This window comes from Moschus berezovskii, chromosome 14 (genome assembly GCF_049115385.1).
Source record: "Moschus berezovskii isolate FMDL1 chromosome 14, NW_MosBer_1.0, whole genome shotgun sequence".
Lineage (NCBI taxonomy): Eukaryota > Metazoa > Chordata > Mammalia > Artiodactyla > Moschidae > Moschus > Moschus berezovskii.
Genome location: NC_142473.1, coordinates 57156189 through 57183109, shown reverse-complemented (window position 1 = coordinate 57183109; position 26921 = coordinate 57156189). Strand labels below are relative to the sequence as shown.

Below are 26921 nucleotides of genomic sequence, written 5' to 3'. Positions count from 1 at the left end.
GGGAGGCCTGGCGTGCTGTGATTCATGGGATCGCAAAGAGTCAGACATGACTGAGCGACTGAACTGAACAGACTAATACCAGTTGCAAGCAGGGCTCTAAAGTCAGAGTAGTTCCAAAAGCTTTTAAAAAGTTAAAACCACTGTTCTGAGCTTCATCTACTGGCATCTATCAGGGAACAATAAAACCAGGATTTCAGGCCTTACCAGAGAAATAACATCCATAAAGCTACTGCCACAATGCCTGGCACACAGTACTAACAAAAAGAAAAAAGTAATTGCTATTATAGCTTTATCCAGTAATACTCTGGAGTTACTAAATCCAATTGGAAAAAAATAAATTACGAAAACTCAAGAAAAACCAAAATCTCAAAACCACCCTGAATATGCAAACACAGCTAAACAAGGTTTACTGAAACTAAAGGCAAGAGATAGATTATGAAAAATAGTTGAAAAAAGTAAGTCATATAAGATTCTGTCAAAGGAACAGGTCCAACCCGAGAGTAAGAGAAAGGCTGGGGAGTAGTAAAGATGGGAAGATTAAAAAAAGCAAGTGAGAAGAAGTTAGAAATAAAGGATGATTTGAAACTGGCGGAAGTGAGACTTTATAAACTAGGACTGACTGAAAAAAAAGGAAGACTGAATTCCAGGATTTTTGCAAAGAAATAAGATACATAACTCAAATTAACTATTGCCAACAATAATAATTATGAACCCAAAAAACACAATGGGTCTCAGAGTCCAGAGATCCAAGTCCTCAGTGGCCCTATTGCCAAGCTTCTAGGAAGCATTAAGCATGAGGAAGATTTGCGTTTCAGTTTTCTCATTTATTAAGAGAATATACTACTCCCTGCTTCCTAGTTTACCTAACAGAATACAGAATTCTCCAAGGCTCCGTTTCCTCAACTATATGGTGAAGCAGTAAAACCATTTCAAAGCTCTCTTCCAGTTTGATGACTCTAGGGAATGAGAGTTTATATTATCACTAACATGAGGGTTACATGAGGCATGCCCATGTTCCAATAAGGAAGTAAAAATTCAGGAAAATAAGCCCCTTGAGGAACACATAAAATTCACCAATATATGCTCTTCTTTTCACAGTACTATAAAGAAGCATCTTTCTAAAGAACTTTATTTTCCAGAATAAGCAGTTAACCTAAATTAAGAGGATCAAAGCATCTATTTAAAGAGGTTAAAGTGAAAGTCACTCAGTCATGGTTGACTGCAACCCCATGGACTGGTCCACGTAATTCCCTAGGCCAGAATACTACAGTAGGTAGCCTTTCCATTCTCTAGGGGATCTTCCCAACCAAGGGATCAAACCCACGTCTCCCACATTGCAGGCAGATTCTTTACCAGCTGAACCAGAAGGGAAGCCCTTAAAGAGGTTACTGCTGCTGCTAAGTCGCTTCAGTTGTGTCCAACTCTGTGTGACCCCATAGACGGCAGCCCACCAGGCTCCCCCATCCCTGGGATTCTCCAGGCACGAATACTGAAGTGGGTAGCCATTTCCTTCTCCAAAGCATGAAAGTGAAAAGTGAAAATGAAGTCACTCAGTTGTGTCCAACTCTTAGCGACCCCATGGACTACAGCCCAGCAGGCTCCTGTGTCCATGGGATTTTCCAGGCAAGAGTACTGCAGTGGGGTGCCACTGCCTTCTCCGTTAAAGAGGTTAAGTTACTAACAATTAAGCTAATCAGTAGATTTTAGTACATGGGCTGCCGAAGTGGGCACTAATCAGTAGATTTTACTTTCTCTTAGCATTTTTCTTCAGTTCTTCATCTTCAGAGAAATTGTTTTGCCAAAGTGAGAAGCTCTAAACTTATCTGAAGTACACATGGTTATTAAAAAGCTAGTATTTTTATGTATTTTCACAGAAGAGCACTGGAATACTGAAAAACCAAAGTTTAGATTAAGAAAGGCAGCAACTAAGATACATACCAACAATAAATGCTACATTAATTTTATAGTCCAGCTTAATTTTCCCCAAATAATCTACTACAGATCAGCTTCCAGATCCTCCTTGATCATGTTACAGCCCTACCTTAGTCTTCCAAAGTCAAAACAATCTTCATTTTACCTTACATGCAGCCTTCTGCCACCTCTTTGTACTGTGTGCATTCACTGACCTACCTTTTACCTTCATCTGTCAACGTTTTCTCATTTTTCTACTCTGTCCCATGGTCAGGTCTCCACTTCAAGTCTTTGTTTCCTTCCCCGGTTTTTCCAACCATTCTCACTACCCGTCTACCCTACTGTTTTAATTTATAGGATTCTCCTTTCTCTCCATTCCTGGGACCTGTTTTCACAGCACTGTATCTCCTATCTTTGTCTCCTTTTTGGTAAGCTTTTGTACATATTACTTTTTCAGAACCTAAGATTTTTTTTTTCTCTAGTCCTTATTCCAAGAATATCTATCAATCTATCTCTAGAATTCCAAACACACACTTTTGATTACCACATACCTAAGTATTTTTTCTATCCTTTACAGTCACTGGTCTCCAGAGTCCTGTCTGATACTACAAACACACCTCAAAACCGACTACCTGATCAATTACCTATTTTCCAGGTAAAATTACCTATTACCTCTCCCAGGTTCAACTCATTACACTCTCTCTCCTACATCTTAGATCCCCCAACCTGGCCCCGTTCATTCAACAACCTAAAATTCCAAAAGCCAACACAGCAACTCTCATTCCAGTAAATGGTGATTCCCCCCAAAAACATTTTAAGCTGCTACTCTAAATACTTCACTGAGTTTTATCAGACCAATACATAACTTCCACCAGACCTACTTGCCCTGCAAAAATCAATTGCCCAAATCTTCCTCTTTAACCTTTCCAGACCTTCTGTCTGCAGTAAGCCATTAGTTAAACCCTATTCCTACTCATTTCTCAATCTCTGGAGCCCACAGTCACTCTCTAAACCCCTGAGCGCTCTCCCTCATCACTCCTCCCCTTATTCCCTACCCTCACTTCTCAGCACATTCCTATCACCCCTAACAGTCTTCCTGGCTATGTTCTCCATCTTTCCTTAGGCCTATTGCCCACACTTTCTCAGCACCCCTTAAGAGACCTAATCTCTTAAGTCACTTGCTCACTCCCTGAATACGCCTCTTCACCTTTAGAAACTCTCTCCAGAACCTTCTGCTCCCTAGTTCTATTTCTTTTTCCAACCCTGCCTCAGGTGTCCCCGGTTTCCCCCAACTTCTTTCTACTATTTAGTTCTCACAGAAACTAGATAAGGATTTACTCCTCCCAAATCTTTCCCTAGTTCTTCTCCTAATTTCCCTCAACTTTTCACTTAGTCATTTCCCATTTCCCTCAACCATCCCTGGAGGATTTCCCCCCACCTTTGTCACAACTCTTTTTCCTTTTCTCGAACCTCCACCCGTTCTTCTGAGGTGCCTCCTACATCTCTTAAACTATCTTCTCAGCTTCCCCAATCTCTGCCTCATTCCCTTCTCCCTCCAATACTATTTGTCCTCTAATTTGCAGTGATTTGGCGCCTCCCCTAGTCCCCAGATCTGCCTTCTACTTCATGTAAACGTCTCCAGGCCGCCGCCAACATTCTCAATCCTTAGCCTCCCTTGCCATGCCACTCTAAACGCCGAGAGCCACCATTCTCCTACGGTCGGGGCCTGGCCTCTAGGGAGAAGGGGTACGGGTCACGTACCCCATTCGCATCTTGGCTCCGCTCTGACTGCCCCCGCTGCCGGGTAGTGGAGGGCGAGAGGGCAGGCGCCCAAGATGCATACTCTTCTCGAGGGCCGACATGAAGGGGAGGCCGCAGGTAGTCGAACAGTAGCCGAAGCTTCGTCCCACGCCAAGTGCGGCCCAACCGGTCACAGCTCACTCCCCTAACGACGCCCTGTAGCCTTTAGACAGCACCCATCTACCGGCAGCACCGCCCACCGGCTCTGTAAACTCCACCCCCTCGCCCCAGCACTTCCACCGGAAGTGCGCAGCAACAGTCCACAAAGGGAGCTGGGTAACGGAGTCTCTGACCCTTCAGACCCCTACCGGAGAACTCCACGACCTTCGCAGGAAAGAGAAGCGCTCCTATGTACCCTGGGCAATGGAGTCCTCAAAAAGCGCATCCTGCGCTTGCGCAGTTGGAGGCGACCGCGTTCAACCCGGCAGAGGTAGCGTAGCAAAGCCTCCTGGGTATTGTAGTCTACTGGTAGGAAAGAGTCTTGGCGCCTTCCTTTCTCGTCGCTTCCCAGAGACTGTTAAAGAAAGAACCCCTTCTTCCTGCCTCCCAGGCTGCCCAGCGGCCCCGGTTGCCGGGAAACGCCAGCGCCTTGGGAAGGGATGGCGGGAGGCTACAGCTTAGGTCCTGGAGCTGTAGTTGAGTTGGTGAAGAGGTCGTCATGAAGCAACGGAAAGCTCAGGGGCCTGAGGGCGGCCGTAGCCGCAAGAAGAGAGGTAATCTGAGCGACCAAATGTGGAAGAAAGCGTAGTTGGGCGATTGGGCGGAGTTCGGGGAGCGGGGCGCTAGGCATTCTAGGAAGACCTCCCACAGCTGCCTGTTAAAAAAGCGGGGAAGAGGATTCCGGAGGGAAAATAAACCAGGACATCAAAAGCTTAAAAGAGAGCATTTGACACTTCCGCGAATGGAAATGGTACAGGGGCTGGACTAGGGGACAAAGTGCGTGAATAAATGGAATGAGGGGAGGGCTAAAAGGAGATTCTTCTAAAGGAAGAGAACGAAAAAATTGTAGGTTTTGTTTTGGTTTTTACTTTTTAAAAATTGACGTATAATTAACATATAACATTATGTTAGTTTCAGGTGTACATTTGGATTGGATATTTGTTTATATTTCGAAATGATTGCCAGTTGTCTCGTTAGCATCCGTCACCATACATAGTTACAATTTTTTTTCTTTTGAAGAGAACGTTTCAGTTCAGTTCAGTCGCTCAGTCGTGTCCGACTCTTTGCGACCCCATGAATCACAGCACTCCAGGCCTCCCTGCCCATCACCAACTCCCGGAGTTCACTCAAACTCATGTCCACAGAGTTGGTGATGCCATCCAGCCATCTCATTCTCTGTCGTCCCCTTCTCCTCTCGCCCCCAATCCTTCCCAGCATCAGAGGCTTTTCCAGTGAGTCAACTCGTCACATGAGGTGGCCAAAGTATTGGAGTTTCAGCTTTAGAATCAGTCCTTCCAATGAACACCCAGGATTGAGAACGTTTAAGATCTACTTTTTAGCAACCTTCGAATATACAGTACACTAACATTATAGTTACCGTGCTGTATCTTAAATCCCCGTGACTTAGGAATGTTTTTGATAACCTGTGGGGGCAGGAAAAGGGGAGGTGGAGCTTTGCAGGTCCGTTTGGAACTGGAAGAAAAACAAGTTGGAGAGTATGTCAGTAATCCAAATAGGCAAGGATCACGTTTTAGGCCTTACTGAATCCCCCCAAACTAGCACACAACCGGACTCGATAAATGTTAGTTGAATGACTGAGGCGTGAGGCAGTCATGAATCATGAAGGGCTACAGGTGCGAGTAGGGAAAAGCCAGTTACAGAGGAGAGAGAAGGAAAGACTGGGGATTGACAGTGTGGTAGGAGGTGAGGGTATGAAGATCTCTGAAGGATTTGAGATGGTGAAAGTGTTTAACAGGAGGATTTTATCAGGTTACTCCACTTAGAGAGTTGGACTGTGAAGAAAGCTGATCGTCGAAGAATTTATGCTTTTGAACTGTGGTGCTGGAGAAGACTCTTGAGAGTCCCTTGGACTGTAAGGAGATCCAACCAGTCCATTGTAAAGGAGATCAATCCTGGGTGTTCATTGGAAGGACTGATGCTAAAGCTGAAACTCCAATACTTTGGCCACCTCATGTGACGAGTACACTCACTGGAAAAGACTCTGATGCTGGGAAGGATTGGGGGCGGGAGGAGAAAGGGACGACAGAGAATGAGATGGCTGGATGGCATCACCGACTCGATGGACATGAGTTTGAGTGAACTCCGGGAGTTGGTGATGGACAGGGAGGCCTGGCGTGCTGTGATTCATGGGATCGCAAAGAGTCGGACACGACTGAGTGACTGAACTGAACTGAACTGAGGGAGACCAGGGGAATGTTGCTTCAGCAAGAACAGTCACCCTGGGAACCCAGAGTAGATCAGGAAACAAAATTGAATCTCTGCAGAGCTGCCTCAAAACAAAAACTGGGTGACTCTGCCTTTTTACATTATAGGTAAAGAGGTGTTTGGAATAGTAATAGTGCATTAGGCCACTGGGTTGAGGACTAAAGCTGCAGTCTAGAAATGAGTCTTATCTGCTGTTTAAAGATAACTAAGGCAATTCTGAGGCAATGTGTTTCCTTCCAGGAATGATGCAAGATATGAAACAGAAGTGTGAAAGTGTTCAGTGCTCTGCTACCTACGTCAAACCAGTCAAGTGTATTTGGTTGTTAGGAAAATCAAAATTGAAATAACATGCTAATGTCCTTCTCAGTATACCATGTGCATATACAGTAATAGTCGTGCACACACCTGTGTATAATTTTTATACTGAAACTAGTTATTAAATATTATGGTGGGTCTTCACTCAAGAAAGCAGAGGGGGTGTTCTCTTAGAAATCCAAAGAATTAGTTATATAAATTTCTGATCTGATTGACTTCAGTGTATTTTTTTCTTGAGGCATGACCACTCTCCAAAGGAAAAGTGAGAAGAATAAAAAGGTGTGTGTAATATTGGAATGAGTTCTTAAACTTCCTATAAGTCATGGTTAAAAGGTACAGGCCACTGGACTGGAAAAGGTCAGTTTTCATTCCAATCCCAAAGAAAGGCAATGCCAAAGAATGCTAAAACTACCGCACAATTGCACTTTCCTCATGCACTAGTAAAATAATGCTCAAAATTCTCCAAGCCAGGCTTCAGCGATACGTGAACCATGAACTTCCAGATGTTCAAGCTGGTTTTAGAAAACGCAGAGGAACCAGAGATCAAATTGCCAACATCCGCTGGATCATGGAAAAAGCAAGAGAGTTCCAGAAAAACATCTATTTCTACTTTATTGACTATGCCAAAGCCTTTGACTGTGTGGATCACAATAAACTGTGGAAAATTCTGAAAGAGATGGGAATACCAGACCACCTGACCTGCCTCTTGAGAAACCTGTATGCAGGTCAGGAAGCAACAGTTAGAACCGGACATGGAACAGCAGACTGGTTCCAAATAGGAAAAGGATTACGTCAAGGCTGTATATTGTCACCCTGCTTATTTAACTTATATGCAGAGTACATCATGAGAAACGCTGGGCTGGAAGAAGCACAGGCTGGAGTCAAGATTGCTGGGAGAAATATCAATAACCTCAGATATGCAGATGACACCACCCTTATGGCAGAAAGTGAAGAGGAACTAAAAAGCCTCTTGATGAAAGAGGAGAGTGAAAAAGTTGGCTTAAAGCTCAATATTCAGAAAACAAAGATCATGGCATCTGGCCCTATCACTTCATGGCAAACGGATGGAAACAGTGGAAACAGTGTCAGACTTTATTTTTTTGGGCTCCAAAATCACTGCGGATGCTGATTGCAGCCATGAAATTAAAAGACGCTTACTCCTTGGAAGGAAAGTTATGACCATCCTCGACAGCATATTAAAAAGCAGAGACATTACTTTGCCAACAAAGGTCCGTCTAGTCAAGGCTATGGTTTTCCCAGTGATCATGTATGGATGTGAGAGTTGGACTGTGAAGAAGGCTGATTGCCAGAGAATTGATGCTTTTGAACTGTGGCGTTGGAGAAGACTCTTGAGAGTCCCTTGGACTGCAAGGAGATCCAACCAGTCCATTCTAAAGGAGATCAATCCTGGGTGTTCATTGGAAGGACTGATGCTAAAACTGAAACTCCGATACTTTGGCCACCTCATGCGAAGAGTTGACTTACTGGAAAAGCCTCTGATGCTGGAGGGATTGGGGGCAGGAGGAGAAGGGGACGACAGAGAATGAGATGGCTGGATGGCATCACTGGCTCAATGGACATGAGTTTGGGTAAACTCCGGGAGTTGGTGATAGACAGGGAGGCCTGGCGTGCTGCATTTCATGGGGTCGCAAATAGTCAGCACGACTGAGCAACTGAACTGAACTGAAAAGATACTGTGAAGGGGAAGACAATCAGGGTCATTAAAGGAAAGCTGTATAAAAAGTCATGATTAATTGCCTTGTTTACATGTTATTATCTGTCTAAAAGCCAGAAATGTTATGAACATAGCACTATGCTAAAGAATAGTTGCAGAATCTAAAGGTGATACTTTTTGTCCTCATTGATTATATGATATTGGCAGGAAGAAAAGACACAGTTTAAGGTGGTCTTTATGGAGGCACTGAATTGTGTGGTGTACATTTCATTTGTGAATTGACAAGAGTTGATGCTGTTTATATTTAGTGACTTTAAATATTTATATTTACAGTATGAGAATTATGTAAAAATAGCATCTTTAAAACTGGACATTGCCATAATCAGAATAGCAGTACTTGGAAGAAAAATTTCAACTACTTCAGAGGTTTTTAAATCTATATACTGTATCGTTGTAGTTTTCATTTAGTATCTTTCAGTTAAAGAAGCGTTTATACTAGCACATCTTAAGTTGGTGTGTTCTTTCCTCACAGTAACCTGAATCCAGTCCTGAATACTAACTAGTTTTCAGGGTGGCTTAAGTGACCAAATAGGTTATTCTGTGGTCTGCTTTGCTAGTTACTTCTCATATATTAGGATAAATAGAATTAGCCTTCTCTCTGTAGAGAGTAAAATGTTTTTATGTGCTTTTCATTAAAAAAGCAGATTATATGTTTTCTATATTTAGACTAAATTTTGACTTTGTATTCTTGGATTCCGCCACAGGTTTAAGTGACATTTCTCCATCTACAAGCTTGCCACCCTTGGTTGAAGGCCAGCTACGCTGCTTTCTGAAACTTTCTGTTAATAAAGTCGTATGGAAGATTGCAAAGCCTCCTGCTTGTGTACTTGTCCGGGTGAGATGGTGGGGAGAAACATCAGAAGGAACCCTCTTTTGTCCCAGAGATGCCTTGCAGACTGAACCAAAAGCTGTGAGAACAACTACACGTTATGCTATTCGCTGTGGTCCAAAGCAGTTTACCTCTTATCTAACAGGTATGTTTTTGTCATCATTTCATCTGCAGGCGTAATAAGAAGCATGTAGCTACGTCGTTAACAGTAGGTATTATTATGTTCCTAGTAGCTGTGGGGAGAAGGCAATGGCACCCCACTCTAGTACTCTTGCCTGGAAAATCCCATGGATGGAGGAGCCCGGTGGGCTACAGTCCATGGGGTCGCAAGTCAGACACGACTGAGCAACTTCACTTTCACTTTTCACTATCATGCATTGGAGAGGGAAATGGCAACCCACTCCAGTGTTCTTGCCTGGAGAATCCCAGGAACGGGGGAGCCTGGCAGGCTGTCGTCTATGGGGTCGTACACAGTGGATGCGACTGAAGCGACTTAGCAGCAGCAGCAGCAGTACCTGTGGCACTGTTAGTTATTGAGGATTCAGAGATGTTTTTAATTGCCACCATTATTTATACTATGTGCTACTAGTTGATACATATTATTTCTAATCTTTAATAACCCTGAAAGATAGATATTTTCTCTGTTTTATAGACAATGAGACCGAAGTTCAGAGAGATGAATACTCCATATAAGGTTCTATAGTTGATAAATGGCAAAACTAGAATTTGAACCCACTTCTCCCTGACACCAAGACTCATTCACTTGTCACTTCATTGTACTTCTTTAACTAATAACTATAACCTCTACTCTGGAACTTCATTATAATCAAGGAAAGAATTTACTAATAATAAGGATATAAAATTTACTAATAAATAATTTAGTAATAATACACAATAATACATGCTAAATACCAGTTGAGTGTTTTGGTGAGTTAATACAGGTTTTCAGAGAAGGGAGGATCCCTCTACTGGGAACCAAGAGCCAAAATTTCATTTCTGTTCAAGGCAGGCGTTCTGAATATACTGTGTTATTTCTTTATTCAAGTCAAAGTTTCATGTAAATATTTTAGATGGTGGACTTATCAGATCAATTCAAGTCAGTAAAAAGCATTTATCATGCAAGTATTGTTGGGCTAAGAATACAAGAGAGCCAGAGGTGAGTTAAAGATTAACTTTTGCTTAAGTTTACATTCTTTCCAGAAGAAAATTTTGAAGACATCAAAATATAAAGAAAAAAATTCAGTTATTCAAAAAATAGGTATAGAATACTTAGCGTGCATCAGACATTGTGCTTAGGTGCTGTGGAGATTACAAAAATGAATCAAAAGATTTAATCCAACTGGTATCTAATTCTAACTAAATTCACAGAGAAGTTTAGTTATGATATTAAGTAGAAAGTGATAAGAGCTTTTAAAAGATACCCATAGATATCTGATTAAGAAAATTAATGAGACATAAATGTTGATACATTTCTCATATTCTATACATGCACATTATTTTATACTCTACAAAGCACTTTTACACCTATTAGTTCATAGAATTTCCAGGTAACTTACATGATTAGATAAGTCAGGGACTGTGATATGTTAAGTAATTTGCCTAAAGTCATGTAACAGCCATTAAGCAATCGTCATATAAAAGGATTCTGTGCTATGTGTTTTATTTACAATACTACCATTCCTCACAGCAATGATATAGGTATTGTGATGCCTATTTTATAGACAGCTGTGGCTTTCACAGCAATAGACTGTGAATATCAGAGCCACAACACAATCTTAGATCTTGTAATTGTAATCCAGTGCTCTTTTCACTACAGCACTCAACAGATGGTGAAAATAAATCATTTTCTCAACTTTGGTAAGAAAATGTTCAGAAGTTACACTGTTCTGAAATAATCTTAAATTGCATATGCATGCACTGTATTTCTCCTCCTATAAATTGGGACCATGAAGGTATTAAGTCAAAGCAACCAATTGAAGAATCCAGTTAAGGAGTTTATTTCCGTTTCTTTTGGTTCTTAGTGCTCTCAGCATTTAAGTCCTCCAGATATTATTGAGGAGATGGACAGGGAGGCCTGGCGTGCTGTGATTCATGGAGTCGCGGAGAGTCGGACACGACTGAGCGACTGAACTGAACTGAAGTAATAAAATACTCCTGAGAAGCAGGGACCAGCTAGCTGCTGCATCTATATAAGAGAAGCTCTTTGTCCAGTTCAAAACTAGATATGGTGAAAATTTAAAAACTGAGAATTGTTACTTTTTTATTTCAAAACTAAAGCCTGAATCCTTTCCAAATATGTAAAATAAAAAACAAACAGCACTCTCTTAAAAGGTATTTTCCTTATCAAATAGTTGATATGCTATTTATTTTTGTGTAGTTTTTTCCCTCCATTTGAGATATTTGTCATTACTTTTCTCTAAAACTTTGTTTTTTTGATCTTGGGTTCACTCTTTCCCACCCCCTGAATGATATGGTAATATATAGTTTATTTGAAAATAAAGTGATTTTTTTTTTTTTAAGTAAAAACATTTGGTAATGTGTACTCCTCTGCCCACTTCCAAAAAAAAAAAAAAGTAAATGAAAAATGTCTGCTGATGTTGTAATTGTTTCTGATTAGATATGGCTGTGCTGGTGCTGGAAGTAATCACCAAACTTGAACATCTTCCAATTGGTAGAGTTCAGATCAGTGGACTAGCCCAGCTTTCTCCAACACATCACATCGATGGATTTTTTACCATTGTTTCGCCAACATCTAAGAAACTTGGAGAACTCCAGGTAAAAATATCATAATTCTCTGCTACATAGAGTAAAACTTTAGGGGCACAAATATTTGAGTCTGTAGAATGGGAAGTTATGTGACTCCCAAATACCATGCAAATACCCACTCCATGCCTTTTTTCTTACCCAATGACTGTTTTGTACTTATTTCCCACTTATCCATATCCTTTTAGTTCTTTGCTGCCCATCTCAAGTTCCAAAAATCCTTCACAGCTCCTACTGCACTCATTCTTCTCTGTGCTCTTTCTTAATTTTATAACATGAATTACATAATCATTGTTCGGTTATAATCGTCCATAGTCTCCAAAATCATGTATCTGTAGTTTCCTTTTAATTTCCTTTCCTTTTAGTTCATAGATTCCTTGAGAAACATGACAGTATTTTCTACTTTCTTTGTTTTTCCCACAGCTTCTAAGGTAGTAATAGCTTGTTTGACTCATTTAAGTGGTATCTTTGATGTTCATTCATTGATTCAGCCTACATTTTTTTGATACTCTGTTATGTGCCATTAACTTAGGATACGGAGATAAGAGATCGTCCTTTCAATTAGTTTTCCAAAGTCAGGTAGGATGAAATAGAAGAGAGTAACAACTAGAATACAGTGTGATACATATATAGTAAATGTATGTACTGGATAGTGGGAAAGAACATAGAAGGGTCCCTTTCTGAGGGAGACTCTGGGAGTTCTTCCTGGAGAACTCTGAATATTCAAATCTTTGAGAAATTTGGTGAGTTTAATACTTTGTCAAATATATTCTAAAATATGTATAGAAATTTAAGCAGATATTTAAGAAAGCAGTTCAAAAAAGATGAAGAAAGAACATATAACATTACCAGATGTAAGAACTTGTTATAAAACCACAAGCACATAATTGTGTCAAAGGAAGAGAATAAAGTCCAGAAAGTGAAAGTGAAAGAACTTGGGCTTCCCTGGTTGCTCAGTGGTAAAGAATCCGCCTACAATGAAGGAGTCTCAGAAGACTCAGGTTCGATCCCTGGGTCAGGAAGATTCCTCAAGAGGGAGGGCATGGCAAGCCACTCTAGTATCCTTGTCTGGAGAATCCCATGGACAGAGGAGCCTGGCGGGCTACAGTTTGTAAGATCACAAAGAGTTAGACACGACTGAAGAAACTAATTTTGCATGCATGCAAGTGAAATAACTTAGCATTTTCTATACTCTTTATCATATTTTTATTTATAATATAATTTAAAGATAGTGACACCTTATAGTGGTAACTTTGTGGTAAAATGAGACTGGATTACTCCTGCTTTTCTCATGTGGTACAAAATTGCATCAGACCAGCAAAAACAGTTTGGCATTGTGTTTCAAGAGCCATAAAAGTGATCATATATCACTTACCTGAATAATTCTACTGCTGGGGACTTATATTAAGGAAATGCCATAAAAATAGAGGAAAGTGATACGCTTAGGACTGGTTATGGAAATGCACGTCTAATATTGAGAAAACTCAAACAATTTCATTAGACGGTATTAAAACCAAAGTCTATTAGTGGAATATTTTGTTTCCATAAAAGATAAAATTATGTAGTTATGATTGTGTAGCAACATGGAAAAATTATTTTAGATTGATAACAGAATTGAAAGTGTGCTCACTTATATGCGTATAATTAGTGACTAGTGGGGAAAAAAACAAGGGGAAGTAAAAACAGTTGAAATGTAGAATTCTAGGTGGGTTCTTTTCCTATTTTTAAAAAAATTTATTCATTTATTTTTGAGTGTGCTGGGTCTTCCCTGCTGCACACAGGCTTTCTCTCGTTGCAGCGAGCGGGGGCTGCTCTCTAGTTGTGGTCCACATGCTTCTCACGATGTGGCGGCTTCTCTTGTTGAAGAGAACTTCTCTTGTTGAAGTAGGCTTTTGGTACACGGGCTTTAGTAGTTGCAGCAGTTGAGCTCAGTAGTTGTGGGTCAGGGGCTTTAGACCACTGGCTTGGTAGTTGTGCACAGATCCAGTTGCCCTGTGGCATGTAGAATCTTCTTAGACCAGAAATTGAATCTGTATTTCCTGCATTGGCAGGTAGACTCACAACCACTGGACCACCAGGGAAGTCCTCTTTTCCTATTTAAAAAAATTAGATACAATTCATATGCCATAAAATTCACCCTCTTACAATTCTGTAATTTTTAGTATATTCATAAGAATGTGCAACCATCATGATTATCTAATTCCAGAACATTTTTATCACCCCAGAAAGAAACAAGATACCCATTAGTAGTCTTTCCCCTTTTTACTTTCTCCATCTCCTGGCAATCACTGATCTACTTTTTGTCTTCATAAATTACCTATTCTGAGTATTTCGTGTAAATGATGTAATATGTGGCTTTTTGTACCTGGCTTCTTTGACTTAATATAATGTTTTAAAGGTTCATCCATATTGTAGCATGAACCAGTACTTTATTCCTCATTGTAGCTAAATAATATTCTATTTTATGGATATATCACAAGTTGTTTATCCATTCTTCAGTTGATGGTCATTTGGATTGTTTCAACTTTCTGACTTTTATGAATAATGCTGCTATGAACATTTGCATACAGGTTTTTTGTGAACACATTCTTTCAATTCCTCTGTATATACCTTGGTGTAGAATTGTGATCATGTGGTAGCTATTTAAACTTTGAGGAACTGCTGGACTGTTTTCTAAGGTGTTGGCTCATTTTTTCCCCTTATTTGAATGTCAGCTGATAAAATAATTCTAAATGTTTTTTATTTAAATATCATTGGATTTGTTGGAGAATTGTTTTTATAGAGTCTTGGAGACAGAGGTCAGATTTTGAAAGATTATGGAGTAAGTAAATGCATAGAGAGGCAGTGTAACCTAATGGATATAGCACCAGACTTGGACATGGAAAAATTGGTTGGTGTTCACTTGTACTCTCTGAGTTTCGGTATCCTATTTTGTAAAATGAAGATAATAACTTTTACCTTATAACCTTGTTGCAGGGACTAAGTGATATGAAAAAAAATATGGAAGCACTTAACATGGTGCTCAGGCATATGAGAGGCACATATAAAATTACTTGAATTGTAGAGGAAAAGATTGATAGTGGGTGGTAGAATTGAGAAATTTGTTGATACTTTAGAAGAGGAATTGGCACACTTTGCCTAGTGGTCTGAATCTGGCTTTCTAACTGAAAGTTTTTGTATATTTTTAAAGGGACATTTTAAAAAAGATTGTTTTAAAAAAGATTGTTCAATACAATATTTACCCTCTGCCCCTTTACAGAATGAGTTTGCTGACCCTTTGTAGAGAGTAAGAGACCTGATTTGTAGGCCAAGAGAAAAGCAAGTGAAGAAAGATACTGAAAATAAAAGAGGATAATTGAGCAAGGTTAATTATCTGGAAAAGGTCAGTTTTCATTCCACTCCCAAAGGCAGTTTCAGAGAATGTTCAAACATACAGTTGCACTCATCTCACACACTAGCAAAGTAATGTTCAAAATCCTTCAAGCTAGGCTTCAACAGTATGTGAACTTAGAAAATCCAGATATACAAGCTGGATTTAGAAAAGGCAGAGGAACCAGAGATCAAATTGCCAACATCCATTGGATCACACAAAAAGCTAGAAAATTCCAGAAAAACATCTACTTCTGCTTCATTGACTACTGTAAAGCCTTTGACTATGTAGATCACAACAAACTGTGGAAAATTCTTAAAGAGATGGGAATACCAGACCACCTTACTGCCTCCTGCAAAACCTGTATGTAGGTCAAGAAACAGCAATTAGAACCAGATATGGAACAATGGACTGGTTCCAAATTGGGAAAGGAGTACATCAAGGCTGTATATTGTTACCCTGCTTATTTAACGTAACTTGAAGAGTACATCATGCAAAATGCTGGGCTGGATGAAGCGCAAGCTGGAATCAAGATTGCTGGGAGAATTATCAATAACCTTAGATATGCAGATAATACCACGCTAATCAAGGTCCGTCTAGTCAAGGCTATGGTTTTTCCCGTGGTCATGTATGGATGTGAGAGTTGGACTGTGAAGAAAGCTGATCGCCGAAGAATTGATGCTTTTGAACTGTGGTGCTGGAGAAGACTCTTGAGAGTCCCTTGGACTGCAAGGAGATCCAATCAGTCCATTCTAAAGGAGATCAATCCTGGGTGTTCATTGGAAGGACTGATGCTAAAGCTGAAACTGTAATACTTTGTCCACCTCATGCGACGAGTTGACTCACTGGAAAAGAGTCTGATGCTGGGAAAGGTTGGGGGCGGGAGGAGACGGGGACGACAGAGAATGAGATGGCTGGATGGCATCACCGACTCGATGGACATGAGTTTGAGTGAACTCCGGGAGTTGGTGATGGACAGGGAGGCCTGGCGTGCTGTGATTCATGGGGTCACAGAGAGTCGGACACGACTGAGCGACCGAACTGAACTGAACTGAATGGCAGAAAGCGAAGAGGAATTAAAGAGCCTCTTGATGAAGGTGAAAGAGGAGAGTGAAAAGGCTGACTTAAAACTCAACATTGAAAAAACTAAGATCATGGCATCCAGTCCCATCACTTCATGGTAAATAGGAAACAACGGAAATAGTGACAGACTATTTTCTTGGGCTCCAAAATTACTGCAGATGGTGATTGTAGCCATGTAGCTTGCTCCTTGGAAGAAAAGCAATGACAAATCTAGACATCATATTAAAAAGCAGAGACATTACTTCGCCTACAAAGGTCTGTATAGTCAAAGCTATAGTTTTTCCAGTAGTCATGTATAGCTGTGAGAGCTGGACAGTAAATAAGTCTGAACACTGAAGAATGGATACTTTCGAACTGTGGTGTTGGAGAAGACTCTTGAGAGTCCCCTGGACATCATGGAGCTCAAACCAGTCAATCCTAAAGGAATTCAGCCCTGAATGTTCATTGGAAAGAATGATGCTGAAGCTGAAGCTACAATACTTTGGCCACCTGATGTGAAGAGCTGACTCATTGGAAACGACCCTGATGCTGCAAAGGATTGAGGGCAGGAGGAGAAGGGGATGACAGAGGATGAGATGGTTGGATGGCATCACTGACTCAATAGACATGAGTTTGAGCAAGCTCCAGGAGTTGGTGATGGACAGGGAAGTCTGGCGTGCTGCAGTCATCGGGTCACAAAGAATTGGACGCGACTGAACTGTGGTGTTGGAGAAGACTCTTAAGAGTCCCTTATACTGCAAGGAGATCCAACCAGTCCATTCTAAAGGAGATCAATCCTGGGTGTTCATTGGAGGGACTGATGCTAAAGCTGAAACTGCAATACTTTGGCCACCTCATGCGACGAGTTGACTCACTGGAAAAGACTCTGATGCTGGGAAAGGTTGGGGGCGGGAGGAGAAGGGGACAACGGAGAATGAGATGGCTGAATGGCATCACCAACTCTGTGGACATGAGGTTGAGTGTACTCCGGGAGTTGGTGATGGACAGGGAGGCCTGGCGTGCTGTGATTCATGGGGTCGCGGAGAGTCGGACACGACTGAGCGACTGAACTGAACTGAACTGAACTGACCGAAATACAAAAATGAATTTGCAAAAGAATATCTTAGATGTATAAGATTGGCTCCTCAGCAGGAGGGATTAGCATTTCTTAAAATGTTAATAGGGGGAAAAGGAGATATTAACTAGAATAAGCCAGGTTGGAGAATCATCCGTATTTTATGTATTGGTACTTCTCTTTTACAGAGTTGTGTTCCACTGAATGCATATTACACAATTTTTATCCATTTGCCTGAGATAAAAAAGGGCAATATCTTTGCCTTGTTCTTGTTCATGGGAGAAAAGCATTTGGTCCTTTCACTATTAAATATGTTAGATGCAAGTTTTTCATAGATGCCCTTTATCATTGAGAAAGTCCAAGTTTTCTGATGATTTGATCATAAATGAGTATTGTATTTTATCAGAGTTTAAAGGTGAGAAGGTGTGAATACAAAGGGAGTATTTTAGGGGTGATGCAAGTGTTCCATATCTTAGATATATGGTGGTGGTCACTTGCGTCTAAACATAGTTTTGTCCTTCCTTGTTGGCTCAGCAGTAAAGAATCCACCTACCAATGCAGGAGACACTGGTTCTATCCCTGGGTCAGGAAGATCCCCTGGAGAAGGAAATGGCAACCCACTCTAGTATTCTTGCCTGGGAAATCTACTCCAGCTAATTTTTGCCACATTAAAATGGGGACCCAGGATTGTTGGAACTTCTCTGATATTTCAAGAGAAGCCAGAAATTCAAATTTTTACCTAAAATCTGTTTTTTTTAATCACTGTTAAATAATTTTTAAATCTTAACAAATGCTTTATTGACCAGCATAAGTCTGAAAAATAGATATACTAGTTTGCTCTCTTCAATACTGATAGATGTTGTAAATGTAGAAGATAACTATGGGCAGTTTAGTTCTAAAGAGAGCATTGAGTCATTGAGAGAACACTGATTTTTGTTCTTAAGGATATTACAGATGTGTGAATCATGTGGTATATTCAAGGTATTTGTGGATGGCATGGAATTTAGAAAAGATGTGATATATTTGGGCAGTAGAATGATGGTCTGACAATGGCACCATAAAGGAATAAGTCAACCTCCCTTATCCTAGCTAGTAAAAGAAGTAGTTTCCTTTAGAGAAACTTTGGGGGAAATGAGGACACTTTAAGAAAGAGATGTTCAGTTAAAGTGTAAAGTGATAAGGTAGTTCGTATCCAATAGAAACTCTGCGGGGCTCAGTGAAGGGGTTGTCAAAGGAAAGAGCACCAGGGTGAACTTTGATTGGGACAGAGCATGACTGCTGTGGACTGGAACTAGGATCTGCGAGATGAACACCGGGGTGTATTGGGTACACTGTATGGAAACAGGGGTTAGGAGTGGAGATCGCTTGGACTGGTAGGAATCGCTGGAACAGTATTCTGTTTTACACCTGCAAAACTTGACTCATGCTTTTTTCTCTGCCTGGAATGTTTTACCTCAGTTCCCACTCAACTTTATTGCTCACTCATTTAAGGTTCTGAACTCGAGTATTTATTTTTCAGTCCTGGAAGCCATCTCTGGCCCTTCTTCCTCACCTCTTGCCCAAGCCTAGACCCCTCTTTCGTGTTCCTGCAGTACACTGTACTGTACCCAGTACACCTACTTATTCTTAAAACTCATCATTTTATATTAAAATTACTTCTTATTAAATTTCCCTACAAGATGGCTTCCCTGGTGGTTCAGATGGTAAAGAATCTGGTTGCAATGCAGGAGACCCAGGTTCAATCCCTGAGTCGGAAAGATCCCCTGGAAAATGTAATGGCAGCCCACTCCAGTATCCTTGCCTGGAGAATTCCATGGACAGAGGAGCCTGGTGGGCTGTAGTCCATGGGGTTGCAAAGAGTTGGACACTACTGAGCAGCTAACCCTTTCACTTTCACAGGATACTCTGATCCTGTGGGTCAGATTCCATGTTTTATTATCTCTTTGCCCCAGGCAAGTAGCACAGAACTTGGCACTGAACTGATCTCAAAAAATACTTGTTAATTGTATAAAGGAGTAAGACCAGCACCTGTATTTTCATTGTAAAGTAGGTGTGGCAGCTTGGACTTGATTTTTTTTCCCCCTCACTGGTAATAGAGACCTTTGAGTTGTTTTGTAACTAGTTCAAATTTTTTAAGGAAAAAGCAAAATTATGACCAGCCAGTAGGTCATTGTTAACGCCAGGGACTCCATCTTTATTTTCAGTGTCTCCTTTGCTTTTAGAATACAGTGGCAGTCTTCTGGCAAGTGATGAATGGTAGGAGACAATTTTTTGACACATTTGGGCAGCCGGGATTTTATGTGATCCTCTTAGAGCAGTGACTGCACGAAGTATTTATCCCACTGCATTCTGGTCATTTGTAGAAAATCTTGATGAATAGATTTAAAGGACTTTGTGCTACCTGGTTCATGAACAAAGTTCCCTTCAAGATCCAGATGTGTTTATTGAGTCTCTGCCTTGACAATTTCTCCACACAAATTACTCCATTGACTTCTTAAAATGTTTAACTGCAACCTTTCATTTTTGCCTTAGGCCGTTTATCATTATGTAACGCTCTTCGACTCCTTTAACAATTCCTTTCTATGTCACTGTAGCCTAACTTTCAACATTGCTCTTCTTTTCTTCAGTTTCTTCTCTAAAGTTTTGCTTCAGGCTCTGTTTTACTTTTTACTCCCCCATTAGACTTTGTTTAGCTTTTCAGAGAACTGGAGAGTTTTTCAGTAGAGTGCCTGAACTCAGTGGAGTGAGATAATAAAGAAAACTTCAAGAAAACTAAAACTTTACATCTTACTGTTCCTCCCTCTTCACCCTGCCTCCTCCCCAGCATAGAACTAGGGCCTTATTTTGCTCAAATAACTAGCAGTAAGGATGCAACAAGTTGTTTTTTTATTTGTCATTATTATGCATGTGTGTGCTTACGCTGATTAGTCTACAGAAAAATGAATAGGACAGTCCATGCCTTCGAGAAATTCATAATCTAATTAGGATAACAAATAAACTGAACGTACAAATAGCTCCTTTAAGCATCTGCTTTTTTTTAATCTTCAAATTAGGATAATAAACTTTCCTGACAGAATTATATCATCACATCAGCTTCTGTATGTGAGGAATGTAACAGTTTCTGGCCTCTCATAGTACTCAATAAATGGTGGTTATATGAATGGATAGATACAGAGTAAGTAAAAAAATGGAAAACGGAGTGGCCATAACATCTCTGCCTAGACACAAGAAAGTTTTCAAAGAGGAAGTAATACTGGAGGAAATCTGCATATACAGGCATAAAGGAATGAAATATAAGGTAAATTTAGAAAACTCAAAAGTGATTAGTAAATCTAGGAGAGAGAAATGGGGAAGGAGAGCACAGTGAGAGATGAGGCTTCTGATGTAGGCAGGAATTTGAACTTGATCCTATAAGAAATGGGGGTCATTAGTTTATATTAAACAGTTTAAAAATTAATCAGTGCTAAAAAATAAAACTTCTAATACATTGCATGTCTCTTTCAGGTCTCACTTGCCCTGGAGCCTTTGTCAGAAACTTATAACAGCTACAATCCTCTTCCTACCACTAACATGACAGAAAATGTGCTTTTATCTGAGCAGGGATTCAGAGAATGTTCCGAAGCAAGCAATACTCAATTTCTGGTTCCATCAAGTCTTCATAGGATCCCTACTACCAAAATTGATGGAAAAGATTTAGCAGCTGATAGCAGTAGGTCAACCCCGCCAAGGTAATTACCACGCCTAATACCAATCAGTCTGTCAGCTAACTTCCACTGAATGCATAATTTTTGTCTTTGATTTGTGGTTGCTTAAAAGACTAAAGGTAGTCATTTCACCAAATAAGTATTAAGTACTCACTGTTTCCTGGTGTGAGCATAGAAATTAATAAGGCAATTCCTGTTTTGAAGATGACTCATAATCTAGTGAGGAGGCCAATACACAGATAAATAAGTGTGTCTCAGTCATATAGAGATGCTATGATAGATGTACAGTGAAGGGAAAGAGAAAAAGGCCGTGTTTTGTGAAAGGAAATGAAAGAAGAAAGATAGATTTTTATTTTAAATAGTTGTCAGGTATTTGCTTTGTGTCAGGCTCAGCACTGAGCTTTTTGTTTCATTGTCTCACTTTAGCCACAGCCATACCATAGGTGAAACATCTATTATTTATTTCATTTGGGAGATGAAAACAGATTTACAAAGTCTGAGCTACAGTGCTATACGCCACTGATCCACTTTCTGTCTCTGACAAAGTATAATGTTACCATAAGGTTAATATAGTGCTGAAGTTCTCCTTTATTTTAAAACAGGGGGAAAGACCACTTGTACTTTGCAGAGAACTCTGATACAATAAAGGACTCTTTCTGTGGACTCCAGCACCATCTTAATTTAGGACAGAGTTTAGAGTCTGTGACTGTGAAAAGCAAAGCCCCACGGAAGCAGATGTCCCTTCTCAACAGTTCTGAATTCCAGCCTCAAATTAGCACAGTTGCCAAGAGTCACAGTGACTCATGCATTCTTTCTTCAAACAACCTCCCTACCAAGGACCTTCTTTCAGGTATGAATGTATTTGTGAACTGAGACTAAGCTATATTTATGGGGACTCTGCTCACTAAGCGATGTACAAAGAGAAGGAAGACTTCTGCTTGAACTAAATAGGCAAATAAAAGTGAGTAATTTTACTGGAGTCCAGAATCTCTTAACCATTGAAGGGCAGCTCTATTAAACCACTGAATTACTTCTAAATAATTATTGGGTGCTTATAATTTTAAGTTTAGAGAAGGCCATTTAAAGTGAACCTGAGTATGCAAAGAAAGTTTTTATCACAGAAAAATATTAGGCATTGTTTTTTCCCAGATGATTCAAAGGGAATAAGAATTTTGTCTCATCAGAATTTACTTATAGCATTGTGCAGAGACTAGTACTAAATCTGTTTCATATTCTGAAAATTGTTGGTTTCACTGGGAACATTCATTGAACAAAAACTGCTAATCTTAAGCTTGGGAGTTAAATATGACTGACAGCCAAACAGAAATAGAAAGGAGTCAGTTTACCTGTGTAAGAACTTAGACTGAAATTTTTAAAGAAAATAACAATTGGATTGGATTACCTCAAGGAGATCCAACCAGTCCATACTAAAGGAGATCAGTCCTTGGTGTTCATTGGAAGGACTGATGCTAAAACTGAAGCTCCAATACTTTGGCCACCTCATGCAAAGAGTTGACTCATTGGAAAAGACTATGATGCTGGGAGGGATTTGGGGGCAGGAGGAGAATGGGACAACAGAGAATGAGTTGACTGGATGGCATCACCGACTCGATGGATATGAGTTTGAGTGAACTCCGGGAGTTGGTGATGGACAGGGAGGCCTGGCGTGCTGTGATTCATGGGGTCGCAGAGAGTCAGACACGACTGAGTGACTGAACTGAACTGAACTGACCTCATGTTGGAGAGTGGTATTATAAAGGCAATTTTGGTACCTTGTGTTGCACAGTAATGGTCAACCATGTATCTCTGTGACATCAACACCATGACATGAATTTGTTGCCATCCTCACAAGTAAAATTTCCAAAGTAGAATATCTGTGACATTAGTAGAAAAGTCTTTTAAATTAAAACTGCATTAATTAGGATTTTTTTAAATGAAGAAAAGCACTGTGTTCATATTTTTCAACTAAAGTGTCTGTGATCCCCTATTTTTAAAAATATACCCTGATTATAATATTTTATACTTTAATGCAACCCTGGGCCATACTAACAAAGAAAATTGTCCCACTATACTCAGCACTTGTCATCAAACACCTGGAATATTTTGTATAGACCTGGGAACCAGACTTTGAGAACCAGGCTTTCATTAAGCAGTTATTTATTCAGCTCTTATCAAATGTCTGACATGCTTCTAGGTGTGAGGAATACAGCAATTTATTTTTTTTTAAGGCCCAAAATCTTACCCTATGGATCTTCTATTCTAGATGGAACAGATGATAAACTAGGTAAGTATGTAGTGTTAGATGGTGATAATTCCAGTGGGGAAAAAATGAAGCAGGGAAAAAGAGGGAATGCTGTTTTATATATCTTGGCAAAGGAAGGCCCCTTTAAGAAGTTAATATTAAAGATCTATAGAAGATGAGTTCTTTCTAAGGAGAGTATCTAGAGTACTCATTTCACATGCTAGCAAGGTAAGGCTCAAAATCCTTCAAGCTAAGCTTTAGCAATACGTGAACCAAGAACTTCCAGATGTACAAGCTGGATTTAGAAAAGGCAGAGAAGCCAGAGATCAAATTGCCAACATCCGTTGGATCATCGAAAAAGTGAGAGAGTTCCGGAAAAACATCTATTACTGCTTTATTGACTATGCCAAAGCCTTTGACTGTGTGGATCACAACAAACTGTGGAAAATTCTGAAAGAGATGGGAATACCAGACCACCTTACCTGCCTCCTGAGAAATCTGTGTGCAGGTCAAGAAGCAACAGTTAGAACAGGACATGGAACAGCAGACTGTTTCCAAATTGGGAAAGGAGTGCATCAAGGCTGTATCTTGTCACCCTGCTTATTTAACTTATATGCAGAGTAAATCATGAGAAACGCTGGGCTGGATGAAGCACAAGCTGGAATCAAGATTGCTGGGAGAAATATCAATAACTTCAGATATGAAGATGAAACCATCCTAATGGCAGAAAGCAAAGAGGAACTAAGGAGCCTCTTGATGAAGGTGAAAGAGGAGAGTGAAAAAGCTGCCTTAAAACTCAGCATTCAAAAAACTAAGATCATGGCATCTGGTCCTATCACTTCATGGCAAATAGATGGGGAAAAAATGGACAATGAGAGACTTTATTTTTTTGGACTCCAAAATCACTGTGGACAGTGACTGCAGCCATGAAATTAAAAGACACTTGATCCTTGGAAGAAAAGCTGTAACAAACCTAGAGAGAGTATTAATTAGCAGAGATGTTACTTTGCCAACAAAGGTCTATCTAGTCAAAGCTATGATTTTTCCAATAGTCATGTACAGTTGTGAGAGTTGGAACATAAAGAAGGCTGAGCACTGAAGAATGGATGCTTTTGAACTGTGGTGCTGGAGAAGACTGTTGAGAGTCCCTTGAGTAACAAGGAGATCAAACCAGTCCATCCTAAAGGAAATCAGTCTGGAATATTCACTGGAAGGACTGAAGCTGAGGCTCCAATAGTTTGGCTACTTGATGCAAAGAGCTGATTCATTGGAAAAGACCATGATACTGGGAAAGATTGAGGGCAGGAGGAGAAGGGGATGATGAGGATGAGGTAGTTGGATGGCATCACTAATGCAATGGACATGAGTTTGAGCAGACTCCAGAAGATAGTGAAGGACAAGGAGCCTGGTGTGCTGCAGTCCATAGGGTCCCAAAGAGCTGGACATGACCAACTGAACAACCATCACCTAGACTAGGGAAGGAACCACCACAAGATATTTAGCCTTAAGAAAACAGCTAAGCAACTACCATTTATTGAGTGTTCATTATTACTAGCTACTATGCCAGGTGCCTTACACATATAAACTTAACAAAAACCAAGTGAGGTTGGGATTGTTCAGTCACTCAGTCGTGTCTGACTCCTTGCGACCCTGTGGACTGCAGCACACCAGGCCTTCCTATCCATCACCAACTCCCGGAGTTTACTCAAACTCATGTCCATTGAGTCGGTGATGCCATCCAACCATCTCATCCTCTGTTGTCCCCTTCTACTCCCACCTTCAATCTTTCCCAGCATCGGGGTCTTTTCAGATGAGTCAGTTCTTCGCATCAGGTGACCAAAATATTGGAGTTTCAGCTTCAGCATCAGTCCTTCCAATGAATACTCAGGACTCATTTCCTTTAGGATGGACTGGTTGTATCTCCTTGCAGCTCAAGGGACTCTAAAGAGTCTTCTCCAACACCACAGTTCAAAAGCATCAATTCTTCAGCACTCAGCTTTCTTTATAGTCCAACTCTCACATCCATACATGACTACTGGAAAAACCATAGCCTTGACTAGACAGTCCTTTGTTCACAAAGTAATGTCTCTGCTTTTTAATATGCTGTCTAGGTTGGTCATAACTTTTCTTACCAGGAGTAAGCCTCTTTTAATCAGATTGTTATCCCTTTTAATGGGATTGTTATCCCTATTTTAAAATGAAGACACAGGCTCACAGTTAGGGAGTTTCTGTTCTGTCAAGCTTCTTGGCTCCAGTTCATTGGTATCTTAGAATCTAAGGCAAAGTCCTTTGCTTCAGTCCTGTTGTACGTTCATGGTTTTCTTAGATTTGCTTTAATAAAAAAATGAACTCTGCTGGCCAACTGTTCAAGCCAAACAAAGTGTGCCAGGTGCAACCCATGGGCTGCCAATGTGCAAATCTCTTCCATAAGGGTTACTAGGATCATTGGGTTTAAAGAGAAAACATGACAGATTGTGACTAATTCTGAGGTAATAGTCTAGTAATCCTACCTGTGCAAAAATGGGAAAGGATAGCTTCAAGAGATAATGAATTCTTTACCACTGATAATGGTCAAGTGTGGCCTGGATAACTTTGTGATGGGACTCTTACAGATAGGATTAAATCACTAAGTAGACATCTATGTTTAAGATCCCTTCCAACCACAAAACTGTGGAGAATGAAGATTTAAGTGGACCATTTTAGTAAGTAGGTCTAGAGCTAAGGTCAGGATTATAATACATAAACCCAACCACCTTCCTAGTATTTATTAAACTGACCTCATACAGAGTTAAATTAGTCATCAAGTTAGTATTTATGAAACACTAAGTACTGCTGTGATTCATGGGGTCGCGGAGAGTCGGACACGACTGAGCGACTGAACTGAACTGAAACTGAAGTACACATCCTACTTATAAGAGTTGGGATTTAGACTAGATAGCAAGGAGTAGGAGCAAAACCCAGAAGCTTTATACCTTCCTGTTTAGAAGGGCTGTGCCCATGACATGTAAGAAATAAACAAGGGAAACATTTGTCCTAAACTCATTTAAGTGCCTTTCCTTTGTGTTCAGAAAATGATTATTGAGTTGAGGTGCAGGAAGATCCATGACAGCTTTCTTAGTGTGGAAACCAGCTTCCTCTTATGAAGAGGAGATGAGGTGTTTTTGTTGCCATGCCTTAAACTTTAGAGAAACTTTTCTAAGAGTGCTTGTTTCGAGGAAGAAACCACATGAAAGCCAATGAATGGATCATGCTTGCTCAGTTTTGCTCACTTGTTGCCATCAGTGTTTATTTCTTTTTTAAAATCTGCTTTTGGAAAGAATCTTCAGTGCTTGTTCTTATTCAGATGTTAATAACTAATTAAATAACTCTTAAAATATTACCAATCCAGGGAAATTTTTATTTAGCCAAAAATGCAATTCAACAGATCACTTTTGAGTGCCTATTTTGTGTCAGCCATTGTTTTGAGTGTTGGGGTTACAGTGAGAAATAAGTCCCTGACCTTAATGAATTCATTCTAGTAAGAGAAATAGACTCTAAAGCAGATATGGTATAATTATATATCATCTGTACAACAGTGGAAGTATTTATTAAAACATTTAATGAACACATATAGTATAATCATGTGTGATATATTACAGCAGTGGAAGTATTTATCAAAACATTTAATCAGGGAGGGAAATGGGAAGAAGGTTCAAGAGGGAGGGGACATATGTATACCTATGGCAGATTC

At 40.2% G+C, this 26921-nt stretch overlaps 2 protein-coding genes across 8 annotated transcripts in view; one reads left to right on the top strand and one right to left on the bottom strand.

The window, feature by feature from the left end:
- PPME1 (protein phosphatase methylesterase 1) overlaps positions 1-3924 on the bottom strand; it is a 60361-nt gene extending 56437 nt beyond the window's left edge. For all 3 annotated transcript variants that reach the window (XR_008685632.2, XM_055423661.2, XM_055423662.2), the window contains exon 1: positions 3673-3924. Coding sequence is in view for 2 of the 3 variants with exons in the window: in XM_055423661.2 (XP_055279636.1) it covers positions 3673-3773 (101 nt within the window). In the remaining variant the exon portion in view is untranslated. The remainder of the gene's footprint in view (positions 1-3672) is intronic.
- A 135-nt stretch (positions 3925-4059) lies between these two features.
- The window catches only part of C2CD3 (C2 domain containing 3 centriole elongation regulator), a 127104-nt gene continuing 104242 nt past the window's right edge, over positions 4060-26921 (top strand). For 3 of the 5 annotated variants that reach the window (XR_016039002.1, XM_055423655.2, XM_055423658.2), the window contains exons 1-5: positions 4228-4424; positions 8851-9120; positions 11593-11750; positions 20750-20973; positions 21552-21799. Coding sequence is in view for 3 of the 5 variants with exons in the window: in XM_055423655.2 (XP_055279630.2) it covers positions 4370-4424; positions 8851-9120; positions 11593-11750; positions 20750-20973; positions 21552-21799 (955 nt within the window). In the remaining 2 variants the exon portion in view is untranslated. Of the gene's footprint in view, positions 4140-4227; positions 4425-8836; positions 9121-11592; positions 11751-20749; positions 20974-21551; positions 21911-26921 lie in introns of those variants that run through there. The other 2 variants (XM_088843184.1, XM_055423657.2) reach the window with 2 other exon arrangements.